The sequence below is a fragment of the Bombina bombina genome, chromosome 1 (genome assembly GCF_027579735.1).
Source record: "Bombina bombina isolate aBomBom1 chromosome 1, aBomBom1.pri, whole genome shotgun sequence".
NCBI classification, from domain to species: Eukaryota; Metazoa; Chordata; class Amphibia; order Anura; family Bombinatoridae; genus Bombina; species Bombina bombina.
Window position 1 is genome coordinate 751,663,163 of NC_069499.1, and position 24,766 is coordinate 751,687,928.

The following is a 24,766-nucleotide window of genomic DNA, read 5'->3' on the forward strand; positions in this document are numbered from 1 at the left end:
ACTGCTCTTTTTCTCAGGTTGAGAAGCATTATCTGATTAGCATAGGAGACAGCTGGACATCAGCCTCCTGAGAGAATTACGGCTTATTCCACTAGGGCTTTTTCTCTGTCTTGGGCTTCTAAGAATGAAGCATCTGTGGCGCAAATCCTTTGCATATTTTTTCCAATTTCTATAAATTTGATTCTTTTACATCGTCTGAAGCTTCCTTTGGGAGAAAGGTTCATCTAGCGGTGGTGGCTTCTGTTTAGGTCTGCCTGTCTTGTTCTCCCTTTCATTCTGTGTTTTCTAGCTTGGGTATTGGTTCCCACTAGTAATTAGAATGATTTTGTGGACTCTCCATGCCATAGGAAATAAAATAAAATTTATGCTTACCTGATAAATTATTTTCTTTCCAGGCATGGAGAGTCCACGACCCGCCCTTGTCTATATTCAGATGTCAGTTTTTTTTCTTTTGCTTTGTTTTTTTTCCTATTGAGGCATAAATCAAGACTTACAATCCATGTATGTTGGTAAAGACTTTACAGCAAAGTTGCTACTAAACATGTTATCATTACAAAATAGTGACAAAGTAAGTACAACTGGCAACACTCATGAATATAAGATAACATGCAGCTAGCCTATAGCAGTGAAAACACTGTAAATCACACTTGAGGCCCCTCTTGGACCTTATAGGACTTCTGGAAATGTAAAGTTACAGAGGGATAGCATGAACACTAGGAGACTGCTTTTGAGTCTCAAAGAAAAACCTTCTAATTCTTTTTTTTTTCTCCTTCTCTATGTATGTATCACCACAAATAAGACATCTATTACTAATGGACTAAGAAAACTATTCTATATAAACATCTTTACAGACTTGGAATAAACAGTAGAAAATATAAAAAATACAAAAACAAACTGTATTGGAGCCTATCCTAAATAAACAGCAAAGAACTTCAGCAATCTTTTAACTTTGTACGTACATGACTTCTATTCATAAAGTTCACAAATCTAGGGAAGGACACATTGCATGTTATTACTAGGATAGACTGAAGTACATCACATAACACCTAATGTAGTAGGGCAGTATAATAGTAACAAAGGGGAATAAACAGTACCCCCAGATATCTTATACACTAAACTAACTAATATCACCCGGAATAAAAAACAAACCATCCATTAGGATGACATTAAGTCTGATTCCTAGCAGCGGAGATATTGTGAAACATTTTTAATGTGCTGGAAGTCAGGTCAGTACAAGCCTCCTATTAAACTCCATAAGAATTTGTCTGAGCTAGAGGCTATGGAAATCATATGGGTCTATATGGCTAGTAGGGTAGGTTAGAGATCATATTAATTGATGTCTGATTAAAATGGATAGGTCAGTGTCCCTTAAGGGGAAGCTTAAGCTGCTATCAAGGTGTTCCGCTACCTCGGCCGCAGAGAACAGGACAGAACTAGCCTGTACAAACTGATTCCTCCATTTGGGTAGTAATAATAAGTCAGACAAAAACTATCCCCATAGAGACATCTTACTCCACTAAATTAAGAAAAATCAGGAATCTCTAATTTATTATATAAAACTTTCTCTATGAGATTGTTAATATTTCCCACTTTTAGGTCCTTATTTCAACCTTAATTGAAAGGGGCAGGTTACACTAGAAGTAAGACAGTAAAAACTTCCCTTTTATGTGACTAGTAATACAAGGAGTTGGTTAGGGAGAAATAGACCTCTACACATTAAATGAATGACATATACCCAGTTACAATTATCACATCTATTCATATAGGAAAAATATCCTTTTTGTACAGCATATGGACAGTCAGGCTTCCCAGTAGTGGAAAAAAACACATATAGCTTTTCCACCGCACCATTTCAGTTAATTACCCCACTCCAGCTTTTGGAAATAAACATGGCAATAGAATGTGATTCAGGCCTACTACGGTCTCAGATTTTTCAGACCCATACTTCTGCTTGTGTAGTTTAGGATTTTGAACAGTAAGTGACCTAAGAGCCTGTAGAATTCACCAAAAATCATAACATATATCTGGCTGGGGAGAGTACCAGAGCAAGTGTCTCGACCGATTGTCAAAAGCAGCACAAATCAGGCTATAATCGATGCCCTGAACGTCAATGTGCTTATCTCTCCACATAAATGATGTACCGGACTGGATAATCTGTCACCCATATGACCAGTTGTAGTCACATCCGGGGTCGTAGCGTGTATCAACTTTAGTTCTCTATACGGAACAGTCAGTGTCTCACTCCGTCTCACCTCTCCATCTGGGTCACTCTTCAACATGTCCGGTCCCCTGGTAGCACCTCGCTGCAGGGCTGTATTAACCAACACTGGTAAGTGCGCTCCTCTGTTCACTAGCTTAAAGGGACACTGAACCCAATTTTCCTTCATGAGTCAGCGCATGGAATTTTAAGCAATTTTCTAATTTACTTCTATTATAATTTTTTCTTTGTTCTCTTGCTATCTTTATTTGAAAAAGAAGGCATCTAAGCTAAGGAGCTTGCAAATTTTTGGTTCAGACCATGGACAGCACTTGTTTATTGGTGTTGTCCAATCAGCAAGGACAACCCAGGTTGTTCACCAAAAATGGGCCAGCATCTAAACTTACATTCTTGCTTTTCAAATAAACATACCAAAAGTATGAAGAAAATTTGATAATATGAATAAATTAGAAAGTTGCTTAAAATTGCATGCTCTATCTGAATCACGAAAGAAAAAATTTGGGTCCAGTGTCCCTTTAACAGACTCTACTGATGTCTCGAGCTTTTCCGGACACTCTTACTCTGGAATATCCAACCGTTTTTTTGGAATGAAATCTAGCTTCTAGACCAGCATTACCAATTTGTCGCTTTTCCATTTGGCCTAGCGACAGCTCCAAGAATCTTTTCAAAGTTTCTCGGTGCCCTACTCTCTGTTATCAGAGAACGGGGTATTGCGGTGTTTCCTTATTTGGACGATATCTTGGTACTAGCTCAGTCTTTACATTCTGCAGAATCTCACACAAATCAACTAGTGTTGTTTCTTCGAAGACATGGTTGGAGGATCAATTTACCAAAAAGTTCTTTGATTCCTCAGACAAGGGTCACCTTTTTAGGTTTCCAGATAGATTCAGTGTCCATGACTTTGTTTCTAACAGACAAGAGGCGAATAAAATTGGTTTCAGCCTGTCGGAACCTTCAGTCTCAATCATTCCCTTCAGTAGCTATGTGCATGGAAGTTTTAGGTCTAATGACTGCAGGCCTCTTTTGTTCGTCCAACCTGGACTGTGATCATAACAGATGCAAGTCTTTCAAGTTTGGGAGCTGTCTGAGGATCTCTGATAGCACAGGGGGTTTGGAAATCTCAAGAGGCGAGGTTACCAATCAATATTTTAGAACTCTCTGCTATTTTCAGGGCTCTTCAGGTTTGGCCTCTATTGAAGAGAGAAACGTTCATTTGTTTTCAGACAATATCACAACTGTGGCATATGTCAATCATCAGGGTGGGGACTCACAGTCCCCAAGCTATGAAAGAAGTATCTCGGATACTTGCTTGGGCGGAATCCAGCTCCTGTCTAATTTCTGGGGTTCATATTCCAGGTATAGACAATTGGGAAGTGGATTATCTCAGCCGTCAGACTTTACATCCGGGGGAGTGGTCACTCCATCCAGATGTGTTTTCTCAGATTGTTCAGATGTGGGGTCTACCAGAAATGGATCTGATGGCTTCCCATCTAAACCAGAAACTACCCAGGTACCTGTCCAGGGATCCTCAGGCGGAAGCGGTGGATGCGTTAGCAGTTCCTTGGTGTTACCAACCTGCTTTATATCTTCCCGCCTCTGGTTGTTCTTCAAAGAGTGATTTCCAAGATCATCATGGAACAATCGTTTGTGTTGCTGGTAGCTCCAGCATGGCCTCACAGGTTCTGGTATGCGGATCTTGTCCGGATGTCCAGTTGCCTACATTGGCCACTTCCATTAAGGCCATACCTTTTTGTCTCAAGGTCCGTTTTTTCATCAGGATCTCAAATCATTAAATTTGAAGGTATGGAAATTGAACGTCTAGTGCTTAGTCATAGAGGTTTCTCTGACTCGGTAATACTATGTTACAGGCTCGTTAATCTGTTTCTAGGAAGATTTATTATCAAGTTTGGAAGACTTTTATATTTCATGGTGTTCTCATAAATTCTCCTTGCATTCTTTTAGATTTCCTAGAATTTAAGTTTCTTCAGGATGGTTTGGATAAAGGTTTGTCTGCAAGTTCCTTGAATGGACAAATCTCTGCTCTTTCTGTTCTATTTCACAAAAAGATTGCTAAACTTCCTGATATTCACTGTTTTGTACAGGCTTTGGTCTGTATTAAGCCTGTCATTAAATCAATCTCTCCTCCTTGGAGTCTTAATTTGGTTTTGAAGGCTTTACAGGCTCCTCCGTTTGAGCCTATGCATTCTTTGGACATTAAACTACTTTCTTGGAAAGTATTGTTATTTTGGCCATCTCTTCTGCTAGAAGAGTTTCCAAATTATCTGCTCTTTCTTGTGAATCTCCTTTTCTGATTTTTCATCAGGATAATGCAGTTTTGCGGACTTCATTTAAATTTCTACCTAAGGTTGTGAATTCTTACATTAATAGAGACATTGTTGTCCCTTATTTGTGTCCTAATCCGAAGAATTCTTTGGAGAGATCCTTGCATTCTTTGGATGTGGTAAGAGCTTTGAAATATTATGTTGAAGCTACTAAAGATTTCAGGAAGACTTCTAGTCTGTTATCTTTTCTGGTTCTAGGAAAGGTCAGAAGGCTTCTGCCATTTCCTTGGCATTGTGGTTAAAGCTTTTGATTCATCAGGCTTATTTGGAGTCAGGTCAGGACCCGCCTCAAAGAATTACAGCTCATTCTAGTAGATCAGCCTCCACTTTGTGGGCTTTTAAGAATGAAGCTTCAGTTGATCAGATTTGCAAAGCAGCAACTTGGTGTTCTTTGCATACATTTACTAAATTCTACCGTTTTGATGTATTTGCTTCCTCGGAAGCAGATTTTGGTAGAAAAGTTCTTCAGGCAGCCATTTCAGTTTGATTCCTCTGCTTATGGTTGAGGTTTTTTTTCTTTTCATTATAAGAATAAAAACTTTTATATTTTGGGTTGTGGATTTATTTTTTTCAGCAAAGAATTGCTGTTATATACTTCTGTGGAGTTCCACATCTTGGGTATTACTATCCCATACGTCATTAGCTCATGTACTCTTGCCAATTACATAAAAAGAAAACATAATTTATGTAAGAACTTACCTGATAAATTAATTTCTTTCATAATGGCAAGAGTCCATGAGACCCACCTTTTTTATGGTGGTTATGATTTTTTGTACAAAGCACAATTAATTCCAAATTCCTTTGTTGATGCTTTTTACTCCTTTCTTTATCACCCCACTACTTGGCTATTCCTTAAACTGAATTGTGGATGTGGTGAGGGGTGTATTTATAGGCATTTTGAGCTTTGGGAAACTTTGCCCCTCCTGGTAGGATTGTATATGCCATACGTCACTAGCTCTTGCCAATATGAAAGAAATGAATTTATCAGGTAAGTTCTTACATAAATTATGTTTTTGTTCTTGGAGCCTTTATTACCTTTGACCTTTTGTAGAAAGCATCTCGTACTAATGGGTTTATCTTGACTAATTGCAGGTACACAGGACACTGGGCAATAAGCATTATCCTCTCACTCACAAAAAAATTTGTTTTGTTTTTTTGGTCAGTACCTACATTTTTACAGAAATTCAAGTTTCTCTTTATATTTTTCCCTTTTTTTGTCCACTTTAGATGTTGGTGAATGCGAAGTGATTTTACAATTTATGTGGTTTGATCTAATTCTGATCTTGGTTCAGTCTACAAGATCATTTTTTGGTCAGTTAAAGCTGAGACATTTTCTGAGGATCAGTGCAAAACAGTTTTGTGGATTTTGTTGTGTTATTCTCTAAGGATATAAATTAGATGTCCAACAATAACTTTGTCGCCTCCAAAATAACTAGGTTACTCTTGAACCTCTGTATTGTACTTTAATATTTAAAGGGACAGAAAACAAGTTGGTTGGGATAGAGACAAAATATAATATGTACTTTAATTACTTTACCTGCACATTTATACTGCAGTGCCTCCCCATTAACACTTTATTTTTAGTTTCTGAATTGTAAAGCTCTAACTCGCCCCCCCACACCTTTCCTTATATGGCTGTATCTATATCTATTGTTTTGATAGAATGCAAAAGTGCATAGGGATTATCTATTGGAGCATGCCTAGAAGCTGTGAACTCGGTTGAAATACAATGCCTGTGTCTAAACACTGATACGGGTGGGTGGAATTGCCGGCTCCAGGCAGCTTAGCTATGTAATTGATTTTCCTTTCTTTTGAAAATTATATTAAAATACTTGCCAGCAATTTTGCACAAACGTCACGGCCTGGGGAAACGATTAGTGGGGGTTGTGTTTTGTTGCAAGATGTCTTTGTAGCCTCAACTTTGCTCCTTTGGTTTAGAGAAATAAAGTTGCTTTAACACCTTAAGCCAATATATAAATAAAGGGAGAGGCAGGGTGGGGGGGGGGTCACTAAATGTCGATCGCGGGAGGGACCACTTTACTACAGATGTTTATTTTAAATAAAAAAAGTACATTTAAAAAAAAAGGTTTTTTTTTTTTTTTATGTACTAGCAGACGGCTACCAGTACATTAGATGACACTAGTTAGAAGGGGTAGGGTTAGAGAGCTGTTTGAGAGGGATCAGGGAGGTTAGAGGGTAAGGGGGTAATTCTACCCAGGGATAGGCACAGACAAAGGCTGTGGCGGACATTTTCCAAAGTACAGACCATAGTGAAGGACACCAAGGTACATTTGAAATTAAAAACATTATTATATAGCGCTGGGTGTTATTATACTGATACAGATACAACTGATTCTATAACCAGCCCTCCTCTGGCTATACCCATGTGACAGTGTCACTACTGTGTCATTATATAGTGCTGGGTGTTATTATACTGATGCAGATACCACTGACCCTATAACCAGCCCTTGTCTGGCTATACCTATGTGCCAGTGTCACTACTGTGTCTTTGTATAGAGCTGGGTGTTATTATACTGATGCAGATACCACTGATCCTATAACCAGCCCTTGTCTGGCTATACCTATAAGCCAGTGTCACTACTGTGTCTTTGTATAGAGCTGGGTGTTATTATACTGATGCAGATACCACTGACCCTATAACCAGCCCTCCTCTAGCTATACGCATGTGCCAGTGTCACTACTGTGTCTTTGTATAGAGCTGGGTGTTATTATACTGATGTAGATACCACTGATCCTATAACCAGCCCTTGTCTGGCTATACGCATGTGCCAGTGTCACTACTGTGTCTTTGTATAGAGCTGGGTGTTATTATACTGATGTAGATACCACTGATCCTATAACCAGCCCTCCTCTGGCTATACCCATGTGCCAGTGTCACTACTGTGTCATTATATAGCGCTGGGTGTTATTATACTGATGCAGATACCACTGACCCTATAACCAGCCCTTGTCTGGCTATACCCATGTGACAGTGTCACTACTGTGTCATTATATAGCGCTGGGTGTTATTATACTGATACAGATACAACTGATTCTATAACCAGCCCTCCTCTGGCTATACCCATGTGCCAGTTCACTACTGTGTCATTATATAGCGCTGGGTGTTATTATACTGATGCAGATACCACTAACCCTATAACCAGCCCTCCTCTGGCTGTACCCATGTGCCAGTGTCACTACTGTGTCATTATATAGTGCTAGGTGTTATTATACTGATGCAGATACCACTGATCCTATAACCAGCCCTCCTCTGGCTGTACCCATGTGCCAGTGTCACTACTGTGTCATTATATAGTGCTAGGTGTTATTATACTGATGCAGATACCACTGATCCTATAACCAGCCCTCCTCTGGCTGTACCCATGTGCCAGTGTCACTACTGTGTCATTATATAGTGCTAGGTGTTATTATACTGATGCAGATACCACTGATCCTATAACCAGCCCTTGTCTGGCTATACCCATGTGCCAGTTCACTACTGTGTCATTATATAGCGCTGGGTGTTATTATACTGATGCAGATACCACTAACCCTATAACCAGCCCTCCTCTGGCTGTACCCATGTGCCAGTGTCACTACTGTGTCATTATATAGTGCTAGGTGTTACTATACTGATGCAGATACCACTGATCCTATAACCAGCCCTCCTCTGGCTATACCCATGTGCCAGTGTCACTACTGTGTCATTATATAGTGCTAGGTGTTATTATACTGATGCAGATACCACTGATCCTATAACCAGCCCTCCTCTGGCTGTACCCATGTGCCAGTGTCACTACTGTGTCATTATATAGTGCTTGGTGTTATTATACTGATGCAGATACCACTGACCCTATAACCAGCCCTCCTCAGGCTATACCCATGAGCCAGTGTCACTACTGTGTCATTATATAGCGCTGGGTGTTATTATACTGATGCAGATACCACTGATCCTATAACTAGCCCTCCTCTGGCTATACCCATGTGCCAGTGTCACTACTGTGTCATTAGCGCTGGGTGTTATTATACTGATGCAGATACCACTGACCCTATAACCAGCCCTCCTCTGGCTATACCCATGTGCCAGTGTCACTACTGTGTCATTATATAGCGCTGGGTGTTATTATACTGATGCAGATGCCACTGACCCTATAACCAGCCCTCCTCTGGCTATACCTATGTGCCAGTGTCACTACTGTGTCATTATATAGCGCTGGGTGTTGTTATACTGATGCAGATACCACTGACCCTATAACCAGCCCTGGTCTGGCTATACCCATGTGCCAGTGTCACTACTGTGTCATTATATAGTGCTGGGTTTTATTATACTGATGCAGATACCACTGACCCTATAACCAGCCCTCATCTGGCTATACCCATGTGCCAGTGTCACTACTGTATCATTATATAGTGCTGGGTTTTATTATACTGATGCAGATACCACTGACCCTATAACCAGCCCTCCTCTGGCTATACCCATGTGCCAGTGTCACTACTGTGTCATTATATAGCGCTGGGTGTTGTTATAATGATGCAGATACCACTGATCCTTTAACTAGCCCTTGTCTGGCTATACCCATGTGCCAGTGTCACTACTGTGTCATTATATAGTTCTGGGTGTTATTATACTGATGCTGATACCACTGACCCTATAACCAGCCCTGGTCTGGCTATACCCATGTGCCAGTGTCACTACTGTGTCATTATATAGTGCTGGGTTTTATTATACTGATGCAGATACCACTGATCCTATAACCAGCCCTCCTCTGGCTATACCCATGTGCCAGTGTCACTACTGTGTCATTATATAGCGCTGGGTGTTATAGGGTCAGTGGTATCTGCATCTGTATAATAACACCCAGCGCTATATAATGACACAGTAGTGACACTGGCACATGGGTATAGCCAGAGGAGGGCTGGTTATAGGGTCAGTGGTATCTGCATCTGTATAATAACCAGCCCTCCTCTGGCTATACCCATGTGCCAGTGTCACTACTGTGTCATTATATAGCGCTGGGTGTTGTTATAATGATGCAGATACCACTGATCCTTTAACTAGCCCTTGTCTGGCTATACCCATGTGCCAGTGTCACTACTGTGTCATTATATAGTTCTGGGTGTTATTATACTGATGCTGATACCACTGACCCTATAACCAGCCCTGGTCTGGCTATACCCATGTGCCAGTGTCACTACTGTGTCATTATATAGTGCTGGGTTTTATTATACAGATGCAGATACCACTGACCCTATAACCAGCCCTCCTCTGGCTATACCAATGTGCCAGTGTCACTACTGTGTCTTTGTATAGAGCTGGATGTTATTATACAGATGCAGATACACATCCAGTATTTCACTCAGGTTGTATTTATTCCATAACTTATCACCCAATATCGCTAGCCGTCTCTTGACAAGCCACTAACTTTATTCACACTACATATTTCTCCTGTTAAGTGTAGTCAGTCCACGGGTCATCCATTACTTATGGGATTATATCTCCTCCCTAACAGGAAGTGCAAGAGGATCACCCAAGCAGAGCTGCTATATAGCTCCTCCCCTCTACGTCATACCCAGTCATTCTCTTGCACTTAACTAATAGATAGGACGTGTGAGAGGACTGTGGTTATTAAAACTGTTATTTTAAACAGCACCGGAGTGTGTTGTTTTTTCTCAGGCAGCATTAGAAGAAGAATCTACCTGAGTTTGTGTATGATCTTAGCGGTCGTAACTAAGATCCATTTGCTGTTCTCGGCCATTCTGAGGAGTGAGGTAACTTCAGAACAGTGGACAGCGGGCAGGGTTCACCTGCAAGGAGGTATGTTGCAGTATATTATTTTCTAAGGAATGGAATTGACTGAGAAAATACTGCTAATACCGATGTAATGTAAGTGCAGCCTTAAATGCAGTAGTAGTGACTGGTATCAGGCTGATATGTATGTATGTTTACACTGAGGTATTTCTGGGGAATGGAACTTCACTAAGAAAATACTGTATACATTTAACTTATATTTGAGCCCCCACTGCAGTGAAAGCGACTAGCAGCAGGCTTATTAATAACATTTCATAACTTTATTTTTAAAACGTTTACTGGCATGTTAATCGTTTTTCTCTGAGGTACTTGGTGATAAAACTTTTTGGGCATTAATTTTCCACATGGCTGTTGTTTATTTATGAATAAAATCAGTTTACTGAGCTTCCCCACTGTTGTAATATGAGTGGGAGGGGCCTATTTTGGCGCTTTATTGCGCAGTAAAAATTCAGTCAGTCTTCCTATTTCTTCCTCCATGATCCAGGACGTCTCTACAGAGCCCAGGGGTCTCCAAAACTAGTTTTGAGGGAGGTAATCACTCACAGCAGACCTGTGAGACTGTGCTTTTGACTGTGATAAAAACGTTTATATTAATTTGTTATCCGTTTTTGGGTACTAAGGGGTTAATCATCCATTTGCTGGTGGGTGCAATCCTTTGCTAACTTAATGCATTTACTGTGAAAATTTGGTTGCTATAACCAATTTGGTTCATTGTTATTTCAACTGTGACAGTTTCTTTGTGCTTCTTAAAGGCACAGTAACGTTTTTTATATTGCTTGTAAATTTATTTGAAAAGTATTTTCCAAGCTTGCTAGTTTCATTGCTAGTTTGTTTAAACATGTCTGACACAGAGGAATCTCTTTGTGCAATATGTTTAAAGGCCAATGTGAAGCCCAATAGAAATTTGTGTACTAATTGCATTGATGCTACTTTCAATAAAAGTCAATCTGTACATGTAAAGAAAATTTCACCAGACAACGAGGGGGAAGTTATGCCGACTAACTCTCCTCACGTGTCAGTACCTTCGTCTCCCGCTCAGGAGGTGCGTGATATTGTGGCGCCAAGTACATCAGGGCGGCCCATACAAATCACTTTGCAAGACATGGCTAATGTTATGACTGAAGTATTATCTAAATTGCCAGAAATTAGGGGTAAACGCGACCACTCTGGGGTGAGAACAGAGTGCACTGATAATAATAGAGCCATGTCTGATACTGCGTCACAATTTGCAGAACATGAGGACGGAGAGCTTCATTCTGTGGGTGACGGATCTGATCCAAGTAAACTGGACTCAGACATTTCAAATTTTACATTTAAGCTTGAGAACCTCTGTGTATTGCTAGGGGAGGTATTAGCGGCTCTGAATGATTGTAACACGGTTGCAATTCCAGAGAAAATATGTAGGCTGGATAAATATTTTGCGGTACCGACGTGTACTGACGTTTTTCCTATACCTAAAAGGCTTACAGAAATTGTTAACAAGGAGTGGGATAGACCCGGTGTGCCTTTTTCACCCCCTCCTATATTTAGAAAAATGTTTCCAATAGACGCCACCACACGGGACTTATGGCAGACGGTCCCTAAGGGGGAGGGAGCAGTTTCTACTCTGGCTACGCGCACCACTATCCCGGTGGAGGATAGCTGTGCTTTTTCAGATCCAATGGATAAAAAGTTAGAGGGTTACCTTAAGAAAATGTTTGTTCAACAAGGTTTTATATTACAACCCCTTGCATGCATTGCGCCTGTCACGGCTGCGGCGGCATTCTGGTTTGAGTCTCTGGAAGAGACCATTAGCTCAGCTACATTGGATGAGATTACAGACAAGCTTAGAGTCCTTAAGCTAGCTAATTCATTTATTTCTGATGCCGTAGTACACTTAACTAAACTTACGGCTAAGAACTCCGGATTCGCCATTCAAGCGCGCAGAGCGCTGTGGCTTAAATCCTGGTCAGCCGATGTGACTTCTAAATCTAAATTGCTTAACATACCTTTCAAAGGGCAGACATTATTCGGGCCCGGTTTGAAAGAAATTATCGCTGACATTACTGGAGGTAAGGGCCATGCCCTGCCTCAAGACAGAGCCAAATCAAGGGCTAGACAGTCTAATTTTCGTGCCTTTCGTAACTTCAAGGCAGGAGCAGCATCAACTTCCTCCGCTCCAAAACAGGAAGGAACTGTTGCTCGCTACAGACAGGGCTGGAAACCTAACCAGTCCTGGAACAAGGGCAAGCAGGCCAGAAAGCCTGCTGCTGCCCCTAAGACAGCATGAAGTGAGGGCCCCCGATCCGGAAACGGATCTAGTGGGGGGCAGACTTTCTCTCTTCGCCCAGGCTTGGGCAAGAGATGTCCAGGATCCCTGGGCGTTAGAGATCATATCTCAGGGATATCTTCTGGACTTCAAAGCTTCTCCTCCAAAAGGGAGATTTCATCTTTCAAGGTTGTCAGCAAACCAGATAAAGAAAGAGGCCTTTCTATGCTGTGTACAAGACCTTTTACTAATGGGAGTGATCCACCCAGTTCCGCGGTCGGAACACGGACAAGGGTTTTACTCAAATCTGTTTGTGGTTCCCAAAAAAGAGGGAACCTTCAGACCAATCTTGGACTTAAAAATCCTAAACAAATTCCTAAGAGTTCCATCGTTCAAAATGGAAACTATTCGGACAATCTTACCTATGATCCAAAAGGGTCAGTACATGACCACAGTGGATTTAAAGGATGCCTACCTTCACATACCGATTCACAAGGATCATTATCGGTACCTAAGGTTTGCCTTCCTAAACAGGCATTACCAGTTTGTAGCTCTTCCCTTCGGGTTAGCTACGGCTCCAAGAATCTTTACAAAGGTTCTGGGCTCTCTTCTGGCGGTACTAAGACCGCAAGGAATTTCGGTAGCTCCGTACCTAGAAGACATTCTGATACAAGCGTCAAGTTTCCAGACTGCCAAGTCTCATACAGAGTTGGTTCTGGCATTTCTAAGGTCGCATGGGTGGAAGGTGAACGTAGAAAAGAGTTCTCTATTGCCACTCACAAGAGTTCCCTTCTTGGGGACTCTTATAGATTCTGTAGAAATGAAAATTTACCTGACAGAGGACAGGTTAACAAAACTTCTAAATGCTTGCCGTGTCCTTCATTCCATTCTACACCCGTCAGTGGCTCAATGCATGGAGGTAATCGGCTTAATGGTAGCGGCAATGGACATAGTACCTTTTGCACGCCTGCATCTCAGACCACTACAATTGTGCATGCTAAGTCAGTGGAATGGGGATTACTCAGATTTGTCCCCTATGCTGAATCTGGATCAAGAGACCAGAGATTCTCTTCTATGGTGGCTTTCTCAGCCACATCTGTCCAGGGGGATGCCCTTCAGCAGGCCAGATTGGACGATTGTAACAACAGACGCCAGCCTGCTAGGTTGGGGCGCTGTCTGGAATTCCCTGAAGGCTCAGGGATCATGGACTCAGGAGGAGAGTCTCCTTCCAATAAACATTCTGGAATTAAGAGCAGTTCTCAATGCCCTTCTGGCTTGGCCTCAGTTAGCAACTCTGAGGTTCATCAGGTTTCAGTCGGACAACATCACGACTGTGGCTTACATCAACCATCAGGGAGGGACAAGGAGTTCCCTAGCGATGATGGAAGTCTCAAAGATAATTCGCTGGGCAGAGTCTCACTCTTGCCACCTGTCAGCGATCCACATCCCAGGCGTGGAGAACTGGGAGGCGGATTTCCTAAGTCGCCAGACTTTTCATCCGGGGGAGTGGGAACTTCACCCGGAGGTATTTGCCCAACTGCTTCGGCGTTGGGGCAAACCAGATCTGGATCTCATGGCGTCTCGCCAGAACGCCAAGCTTCCTTGTTACGGATCCAGGTCCAGGGACCCGGGAGCGGTTCTGATAGATGCTCTGACAGCACCTTGGGTCTTCAACATGGCTTATGTGTTTCCACCATTCCCGATGCTTCCTCGACTGATTGCCAGGATCAAACAGGAGAGAGCATCAGTGATTCTAATAGCGCCTGCGTGGCCACGCAGGACCTGGTATGCAGATCTAGTGGACATGTCGTCCTGTCCACCATGGTCTCTGTCTCTGAGACAGGACCTTCTGGTTCAGGGTCCTTTCAAACATCCAAATCTAATTTCTCTGAGGCTGACTGCATGGAGATTGAACGCTTGATTCTATCAAAGCGTGGATTCTCGGAGTCAGTGATTGATACCTTAATACAGGCTAGGAAACCTGTTACCAGGAAAATTTACCATAAAATATGGCGTAAATACTTGCATTGGTGCGAATCCAAGAGTTACTCATGGAGTAAGGTTAGGATTCCTAGGATATTGTCTTTTCTACAAGAAGGTTTAGAAAAGGGTTTATCTGCTAGTTCGTTAAAGGGACAGATCTCAGCTCTGTCCATCCTTTTACACAAGCGTCTGTCAGAAGTTCCAGACGTTCAGGCTTTTTGTCAGGCTTTGGCCAGGATTAAGCCTGTGTTTAAAACTGTTGCTCCGCCATGGAGCTTAAACTTAGTTCTTAACGTTTTACAGGGTGTTCCGTTTGAACCCCTTCATTCCATTGATATCAAGCTGTTATCTTGGAAAGTTCTGTTTTTAATGGCTATTTCCTCGGCTCGAAGAGTCTCTGAGTTATCGGCCTTACATTGCGATTCTCCTTATCTGATCTTTCATTCAGACAAGGTAGTTCTGCGTACTAAACCTGGGTTCTTACCTAAGGTAGTCTCTAACAGGAATATCAATCAAGAGATTGTTGTTCCATCATTGTGCCCTAACCCTTCCTCTAAGAAGGAACGACTTCTACACAATCTGGACGTCGTCCGTGCCCTGAAATTTTATTTGCAGGCAACTAAAGATTTTCGACAAACTTCTTCCTTGTTTGTCATTTATTCTGGACAAAGGAGAGGTCAAAAGGCTTCGGCTACCTCTCTCTCCTTCTGGCTTCGTAGCATAATACGTTTAGCCTATGAGACTGCTGGACAGCAGCCTCCTGAAAGAATTACAGCTCATTCTACCAGAGCTGTGGCTTCCACTTGGGCCTTTAAAAATGAGGCCTCTGTTGAACAGATTTGCAAGGCTGCAACTTGGTCTTCACTTCACACCTTTTCAAAATTTTACAAATTTGACACTTTTGCTTCTTCGGAGGCTGTTTTTGGGAGAGAGGTTCTACAGGCAGTGGTTCCTTCCGTGTAAAGATCCTGCCTGTCCCTCCCGTCGTCCGTGTACTTTTAGCTTTGGTATTGGTATCCCATAAGTAATGGATGACCCGTGGACTGACTACACTTAACAGGAGAAAACATAATTTATGCTTATCTGATAAATTCCTTTCTCCTGTAGTGTAGTCAGTCCACAGCCCGCCCTGTTTTTACGGCAGGTCTAAATTTTAAATTAAACTCCAGTCACCACTGCACCCTATAGTTTCTCCTTTCTCGTTTGGTTTCGGTCGAATGACTGGGTATGACGTAGAGGGGAGGAGCTATATAGCAGCTCTGCTTGGGTGATCCTCTTGCACTTCCTGTTAGGGAGGAGATATAATCCCATAAGTAATGGATGACCCGTGGACTGACTACACTACAGGAGAAAGGAATTTATCAGGTAAGCATAAATTATGTTTTTTTTTTTTATTCCTATTTAATCGTAAAGAAAAGATATACTAAGGTTGTGGTGGACACTGCAAGGTCTAGTAACGGAAACCAGTGCCCGTGTAAGGACACCTTGCCTATCCCTGATTCTACCCTGCAGAATTCTTTTTTTATTATTTTTTTTTTTAAATTTTAAAAGAATAGTCTAGTCAAAATTAAACCTTCATGATTCAGATAGAGCATGCAATTTTCTCATTCACTCCTATTATCAAATTTTCTTCATTCTCTTGGTATCTTTATTTGAAAAAGCTGGAATGTAAGCTTAGGAGCAAGTCCATTTTTGGTTCAGAACCTTGAGTAGCACTTGCTGATGTCTAAATGTAGCACTCTATGAACTAGTGTTTACTTGCTTTGGAATGCATGCTTATCTGGGAGAACCCTGATCCACTTTGTTTGAAACAGCGGTTAACAGCCTGAGATTACCTTTTTTGATGTACCGGTAAAGCTGGTGAAGTCCGGTTCTCTAGGATAATCGGCAGCCACAGTGGTTCAATAACACGGACAGCATTACTATATTCAGAAGTAAAAGCAGCAAGTATTTTTTCTTTTTGCCATATGTTCTGATTGATAGGAGCATGTTACACTGTGTGCTCTTGTTGTATATGGCTACATTTTGTCTCAGGTTTGGGAGAGGACCATGTTATTTAGAAGCAACTATCTTTGGTTGAGTCCTGCTTTTCTTAGCATGGACGTTTAAGGAACTGTTTGCTACATCTGTTCGGGCCTTTTTGAGTGTGTTGTGTGCACATATCGTGCTCTTGTTTGTGCCCTGATATTGTGTTCCCTACCTTTATCAGAGTTCTCATATTGTATTCCAGGTCTGGATGTGTGGAATTTGTTTGTTTTTTATTTACTATATGCATTACTAGTAGTGCTGGATAGTGTGAAGGGGTATCAATAAAATTGCTTTAATTTAGAACCAGAGTGCATCCTTTTCATTCTTTAATATCTACTTATATTCTGGGTATTTTTCTCTTTTTTTATTTTTGGATTAAATTAGAAAGCTGCTTAAAATGGTATGCTCTCTTAATCATGAAAGTTTGGAATTTTGACTAGACTATCCCTGGTAAATAGACCTTTTCTGAAAAGCATAATGTCCTCAATGTTCTAACTGGACTTACAATATATCCGGTACACTCATATATTTGGAGCCCTTAGTGTATACTGCATGCCACTAAACTCCTATAGACTACTTATACTGACAAGTGATGTCCAACAAATTGTAGCTCAGTGCGTGCGCAAGCTCCAAATACAAACACAGAGGCTGTGAGGTACTGAGGCTATTCAAAGCCAAATTGCTTACTCCTGATCCACCAGACTAACGCACAAGGGGTTACCTCAAATAGGCTAGAGTGGGATGTCATCCATGTGGCATATATACTTATTGCTGCCATATACAAAAATACTAAAACCTTCTCCACAAATTTTTTGTTTTTGAAATCAGACAATGGATTACATGCACAAATACTTGGGTCATTTATTTATTGTATTACTCATGTCCTAGGTACTATGTAGGGATGGATCATAGAAAAGATATAAAAAATAAGGAAATTTAAAGTCCGGTGGTGAGACTTTTTTTTAAAATATCATAACGCAACTAATGCAAGCTTAAAAATGGTAGGTATAGAACATCTAAGGAACAAGAGGGGAGGTGGTAATTTAGATAGGATAATTTTACAGCATGAAACAAGGTGGATGTATAGATTACCTATCAATCTAAATGAGGAAATCGAATATACCTCTCTTCTTTAATATCTGTTATGCATATATAGGATACTGACATGCATAAAAATAATTTATTTTGAGTTGATGGTGTCATGTAAGAAAGTTGTGATATTTTAATTTGTTCATCATATATGGTGTTTTATTTGAATTATAGAAACTATGGAAAAGTTGTTTTATAGAGAAAAAGGTAATCCTTTAAGAGAGTGAGAGCAAAATGTGCCCAATACATTTAGTTACTACATCATTGACCTCCTTTACCATTTGAGCTGGTTCTCGGGAAATCCATTAATCTGGTTAACATTATCCCACACAGATTCTGAACAAAGCACACCTGTAAGTGTTGTCAGTATATTTATGAAAATCTTAGCGGTATTCTCCAAACAATGTGTGAGTATATGGCAGGGAATATATTTAACAATCTTCCTTTAGACTGAACCCACAATCAATATACTTCTACTAAGACAACAAATAAAATGAATATAAATACCTGAACTCTTATTTAGTTAATATCCATGAACATTTTTGAAATATATTTGCAATAAAAGGAATATGAAATATTATATGCGCTTGAAAACTATTTAAATATGTTATGCAAAGTTCATACACGCTTACTTTTAAAACCAACCTTATTTATAAATAGCCTTTAACATCTAAGCAACAGTGCTTATAATCAATAGGGTAATATATATATATTCTGCTATTTAACTGCAATTTATCCTAATACATAATTGACTTAAAACACCAGAACTTTCATAACTAAATCACTTAGTTTACCAGACACAAATTTAAACAATACCTAGGCTTATGACTACCAATTTAAAATACAATATACTTCACCAATTTTGAACCAATTTGTAGCGGTCTTTAGGTCATCTCATTCGAAGGAAGGTTTTTGCATAAATCAAGGTTAAGTTTTGAGCTCCTTGCTTAGTGAAATTTTCCCAGGTATATCGCAGCCAAAATCAGATCACTAGTTTCAGCAAGTTGCAGACAACTCTCCCTTGTGCATTCACTACTTCCATTATATATAATCATTGATAACCTGTTTCGTTCACACCCTTTTTGCTTGTCCCTTGTCATTGGATAATTGGTTTAGTATACATTGTTGTTATGGAAATGCCCCCGGAGCCTTGTCCCTTGTCATTGGATAATTGGAATATCTTATTTTTAACAGCCAAAAGGCTTTCTGGCTGTAGTTCTCTCATGGCAACACCGGGTGGCAGCATTACAAACAGACACAGCAATATATGTAGCAATACCATTTCTAAACATTTGAATAAACTTAAATCAGTATTTCTATGAAATGGTTATTCATTTTATCATAATTTACTGCAACAACTATTCATAATATTTGTTTTGGATGAGTTATATCTTAGTGAATTTTCTGATCATTTTGATATGAAACATCAAATACATCTAACATTATATTAAAATAATTTATATTTCATTTAGCCTAACAGAAAGTTTATATTTCATAGTCATATCACATCAAAGTAACTTCCATATCTTCATCTCACTATATTTTAAGAGATGTATTTAAAACTTTATAAACATTTATTGCACATTCATATGATATGACTTATTTCATCTCACGCAGGCATTCCATCTGAAATAAGGTTAAGATATTCATGCTTTCAAAATATATATGTATATATAAAAATATATACAGTTGTTCTGAAATCATGTGCTGTTATCCTAACGTCCTTACTGCCCTTTCAGTACTCAGTTGCCAGACTTTTTGTCTCTTACTCACCACATGGGGTCCCCTGCACCTAAATGGAAATGCTGAAATTCTCATAAAACATGTTACTTTTGAGATCCTATTACACCTTTTCAGTTTGAAAGACAAATGGTATCCTGATTCCAGTCTGCTAATTCCCATCTCATTATTTCTTAAATCAACAGCCTTAGACATTTATGTTTTTATTAACTGTATGGGGGTAAGGGATGCTCTGAAGCTTGTATTTCTTTCATGTAATTAGCAAGAGTCCATGAGCTAGTGACGTATGGGATATACATTCCTACCAGGAGGGGCAAAGTTTCCCAAACCTCAAAATGCCTATAAATACACCCCTCACCACACCCACAAATCAGTTTTACAAACTTTGCCTCCCTTGAAGGTGGTGAAGTAAGTTTGTGCTAGATTCTACGTTGATATGCGCTTCGCAGCAGGCTGGAGCCCGATTTTCCTCTGTGTGCAGTGAATGTCAGAGGGATGTGAGGAGAGTATTGCCTATTTGAATTCAATGGTCTCCTTCTACGGGGTCTATTTCATAGGTTCTCTGTTATCGGTCGTAGAGATTCATCATCTCTTACCTCCCTTTTCAGATCGACGGTATACTCTTATATACCATTACCTCTACTGATTCTCGTTTCAGTACTGGTTTGGCTTTCTACTACATGTAGATGAGTGTCCTGGGGTAAGTAAATCTTATTTTTTGTGACACTCTAAGCTATGGTTGGGCACTTATGTTAAAGTTCTAAATATATGTGTTTAAACATTTATTTGCCTTGATTCAGGATGATCAATATTCCTTATTTCAGACAGACAGTTTCATTATTTGGGATAATGCATATGAATTATTCACAAGGGTACAGAATAGGTTTCAAGGTAAGGCCACCTGCAAGAAGATTTTTTTCTTTCTCGCATTCCAATAAATCCAGTTAAGGCTCAGGCATTTCTGAAATGTGTTTCAGATCTAGAGTTGGCTGGAGTAATTGTGCCAGTTCCAGTTCTGGAACAGGGGCTGAGGTTTTACTCAAATCTATTCATTGTACCAAAGAAGGAGAATTCCTTCAGACCAGGTCTGGATAAAGGTTTGTCTGCCAGTTCCTTGAAAGGACACATTTCTGCTCTTTCTGTGCTGTTTCACAAAAAGATTGCTAATCTTCCTGATATTCATTGTTTTGTACAGGCTTTGGTTCGTATCAAACCTGTCATTAAGTCAATTTCTCCTCCCTGGAGTTTGAATTTGGTTCTGGGAGCTCTACAAGCTCCTCCTTTTGAACCTATGCATTCTCTAGATATTAAATTACTTTCTTGGAAAGTTTTGTTTCTTTTGGCCATCTCTTCTGCCAGAAGAGTTTCTGAGTTATCTGCTCTTTCTTGTGAATCTCCTTTTCTGATTTTTCATCAGGATAAGGCAGTGTTGTGGACTTCATTTAAATTTTTACCTAAGGTTGTGAATTCTAACAACATTAGTAGAGAGATTGTGGTTCCTTCATTGTGTCCTAATCCTAAGAATTCTAAGGAAAGATCATTACATTCTTTGGATGTAGTAAGAGCTTTGAAATATTATGTTGAAGCTACTAAGGATTTCCGAAAGACTTCTAGTCTATTTGTTATCTTTTCTGGTTCTAGGAAAGGTCAGAAGGCTTCTGCCATTTCTTTGGCGTCTTGGTTAAAGTATTTGATTCATCATGCTTATGTTGAGTCGGGTAGAACTCCGCCTCAAAGGATTACAGCTCATTCAACTAGGTCAGTTTCTACTTCCTGGGCATTTAAGAATGAAGCTTCGGTTGATCAGATTTGCAAAGCAGCAACTTGGTCTTCTTTGCATACTTTTACTAAATTCTACCATTTTGATGTGTTTTCTTCTTCTGAAGCAGTTTTTGGTAGAAAAGTACTTCAGGCAGCTGTTTCAGTTTGATTCTTCTGCTTATAATTTCAGTTTTTTTCATTATAAGATTTAAACTTTGTTTGGGGTGTGGATTATTTTTCAGCGGAATTGGCTGTCTTTATTTTATCCTTCCCTCTCTAGTGACTCTTGCGTGGAAGTTCCACATCTTGGGTATTTATTATCCCATACGTCACTAGCTCATGGACTCTTGCTAATTACATGAAAGAAAACATAATTTATGTAAGAACTTACCTGATAAATTAATTTCTTTCATATTAGCAAGAGTCCATGAGACCCACCCTTTTTTGTGGTGATTTTGATTTTTTTTGTATAAAGCACAACTATTCCAATTCCTTATTTTTTATGCTTTCGCACTTTTTTTCTTATCACCCCACTTCTTGGCTATTCGTTAAACTGATTTGTGGGTGTGGTGAGGGGTGTATTTATAGGCATTTTGAGGTTTGGGAAACTTTGCCCCTTCTGGTAGGAATGTATATCCCATACGTCACTAGCTCATGGACTCTTGCTAATATGAAAGAAATGAATTTATCAGGTAAGTTCTTACATAAATTATGTTTTTTAATTAAGGAGCAAATGGTTTTGGTCCTGTCTCAAGCCACAAACTCTGTTCTCTTTCAAAATTACTTCCCCAACATTCCTCTAAGTGACTGTTCTAAATTGGGCAGGCCAAATGTTCCATTGTCCCCCCCCTGTGTGTTCAGCATAACTTTACATAATGAGTGTGGGAGATCTCTTAGAAATAATCCTTTGTTCTACAGACCATGTGCACATCCACAGATTTATTAAATAAAGATAAATATACTTCTATATATTATTTAATAATATTTCAAATACCTTGACAGTGTGACCCCAAAACTTGTCTCTTATTGTTTTGTGACTGCTTGTACTACCATGAAACTAATGTAATGATAATGTGCTAAATTCAAATTTTGTTTATTTTTCAGAAAAATAACCATTTTTTCTTACAAGAAGTCAATATCACTTTAACAAATGGCTCAGGTAATGTTTATGGTTTTCTCAATTTTTAAATGTTTTATCAGTGCCCTTTCTCTTTTTTCATATTAATCTCTTTGTTTATCAGAAGAGTATTTTTTGATTATCTGTTGTGCATTTTTCATTCTTTAATATGTTTTAAAGTAACATTCTTAAATATCTTCCTTTAAAGCATACAAACACACCCTTATAAACACTGTAATTTAATGACATTCAAATGGACAGTAAGGGGAAGGTTATATGAATTTAATAGAAATGTCTTGATAAATGTAATTAACCATCAAAGATATTAGACAGTTTCTTTCTGTTCACAGTAATTTAGGTAGAGATAGCTACCTCAAGACAAATGGTTTTTTGTTTTTTTGCAGAAATTAAGTATGTTTTGACCTCCTCTGGGTCTAACATGCTCACTGCTGCCACCCCTGACCTTTTGTTCAGGACCTTTTTCCATGCATGTATGCCCAACACACCGGCCCATCTGTATGCTTGAGTGTCATACCTGGGGGTTTCCCTAGTGCATAGCTCTCAATTGTGGGCATTTATTTGTTTGGGAACTCTGCCTCATCTTCCCTCCCACAGCTTTCCTTTAAGGGCAAATGCCCCATTTCCAAGATGAAACCAGGGACTGCCCTGGCTCCATCCATGTCACATCCTGACTCAAGGCTTTGCAAACAAGTCCCCCTCACACGACTTAGACCACCTTGTCCTGGAAAGCATCTAGTGGAATATGGACTGACAGACTCTGATGGGTACCCCTTCTGATTCTGGCCTGTTAGTGGGAATCTTCTCCAGTTCTGGGGTTTCTGCAGGGATGTCTTTGGTTGATAATCTTGAGTTTAAATTTCTGGACTATAGCTTACAGAAGGCACTGTCCAATGTTGCTGACTGGAACACTGATAGATTTCCTACTTATGTGCCCTCAAGCCCTTTCACAAATCATATCTTTTTTTAAAGAAATATGAAACCCAAATGGTTTCTTTCATGATTCAGATAGAGCATGTCATTTTAAAAAACTTTCTAGTTTACTTCTATTACATTTTCTTCCTTCTTTGTATCTTTGTTGAAAAAAGCTAAGGAGCGTGCATGTGTCTGGGGCTCTTTATGGCAGCAGTTTTGCAAGAATGTTATCCATTTGCAAGAGTATTAGATGGCAGCACTATTTCCTGCCCTGTAGTTCTCCAGACACTTACCTAGGTATCTCTTAAACAAAGAACATCATGAGAACAAAGCACATTTGATAATAGAAGTAAATTGGAAACTTTTTTTCTTTTACAAGATATGACGAGTCCACGGATTTCATCCTTGTGGGATTAAATCTCTTGTTAGCAGGAAGTGGCAAAGAGCACCACAGCAGAGCTGTATATATAGCTCCTCCCTCCCCCCCCCCCAGTCATTCTCTTTGCCTGTGTTAGTGATAGGAAGAGGTAAAGTGAGGTGTTGGTTTTAGATTCTTCAATCAAGAAGTTTTTTATTTTAAAATGGTGCCAGTGAGTACTATTTTCCTCAGGGAGAAATCTTCAGTCTATAACTTCCCAAGAGGAGTGGAGACATTTTATTTTTCTGCCCTGATGTTGATGATCTTAGCAAATGTTATCTAAGATCCAGTTGAAGGTAGTGTAAAGAAACATCTTCAGGGTGGAGAACCATGTCATGCTACAAGCAGCATTGAGGTATGTTCAGTCATTTTTTTTTCTGGGGAGACTTGATGCATCAGAACAGGCTGACATTATTCCCTATCTGGGGAGGGGTAATCAGTATGCACTATATGTATGGTAATGGTGTACCTGGAGTTCCCTTTATATTGGCTGCTAAATGTGTCTAATATCACTTATGAGAAATAATTCAGTATGGGCTAAACGTTGGGAGATGCGGTTGCTGGCTAAGGACGGTCATTGTCATACATTTAACTGACCTAAGGGAGTGCAGTTTTTTTGTCATGCAGTTATGTTTGATATTTGTGCAACATGTTTGTTGTTGTGTAAGGGGGGCACATGGCTTTCATATTTTTATTAAGAACGACATGTTTGGTTTTGTTTTTGCAACCCATGCGGGTCTCTGTAAAAACTAGAGTTACGCCCATGGGGGGCTGGGCCTATTTTTGAGCGCTCAGACGCGCAGTATCATCCGGATCGCATAGACAGCAAGGTCCTGGGCTCCAGTGGGGCCTAAGTTGTATGGCCATTCGAAGGGTCTTAAAAGCTTCTCAAGCAGCAGCAGTGTGTTCCGGGGGCAGGTAGGCACCACAGCAGAGCTGTGGTGAGGTGCAGGTGCCTGAATAGTTAAAAATTTGTTATAACTGACAAATTCGATTATATATTGCTATTTTATACATCTAAGCAAGCTGGTGTAATACTGTCAGAATATTTTGGGCACATTAGAACAGTTTTTGTTGCCA

The 24,766-nt window shown here is 39.9% G+C and overlaps 1 protein-coding gene across 3 annotated transcripts in view; it reads left to right on the forward strand.

Moving 5' to 3' along the window:
- Positions 1 to 24,766, forward strand: part of LAMP2 (lysosomal associated membrane protein 2) — a 275,991-nt gene that overhangs the window by 110,237 nt on the left and 140,988 nt on the right. For all 3 annotated transcript variants that reach the window (XM_053699286.1, XM_053699288.1, XM_053699287.1), the window contains exon 7: positions 22,323 to 22,377. In XM_053699286.1, coding sequence (XP_053555261.1) covers positions 22,323 to 22,377 — 55 coding nt within the window. The remainder of the gene's footprint in view (positions 1 to 22,322; positions 22,378 to 24,766) is intronic.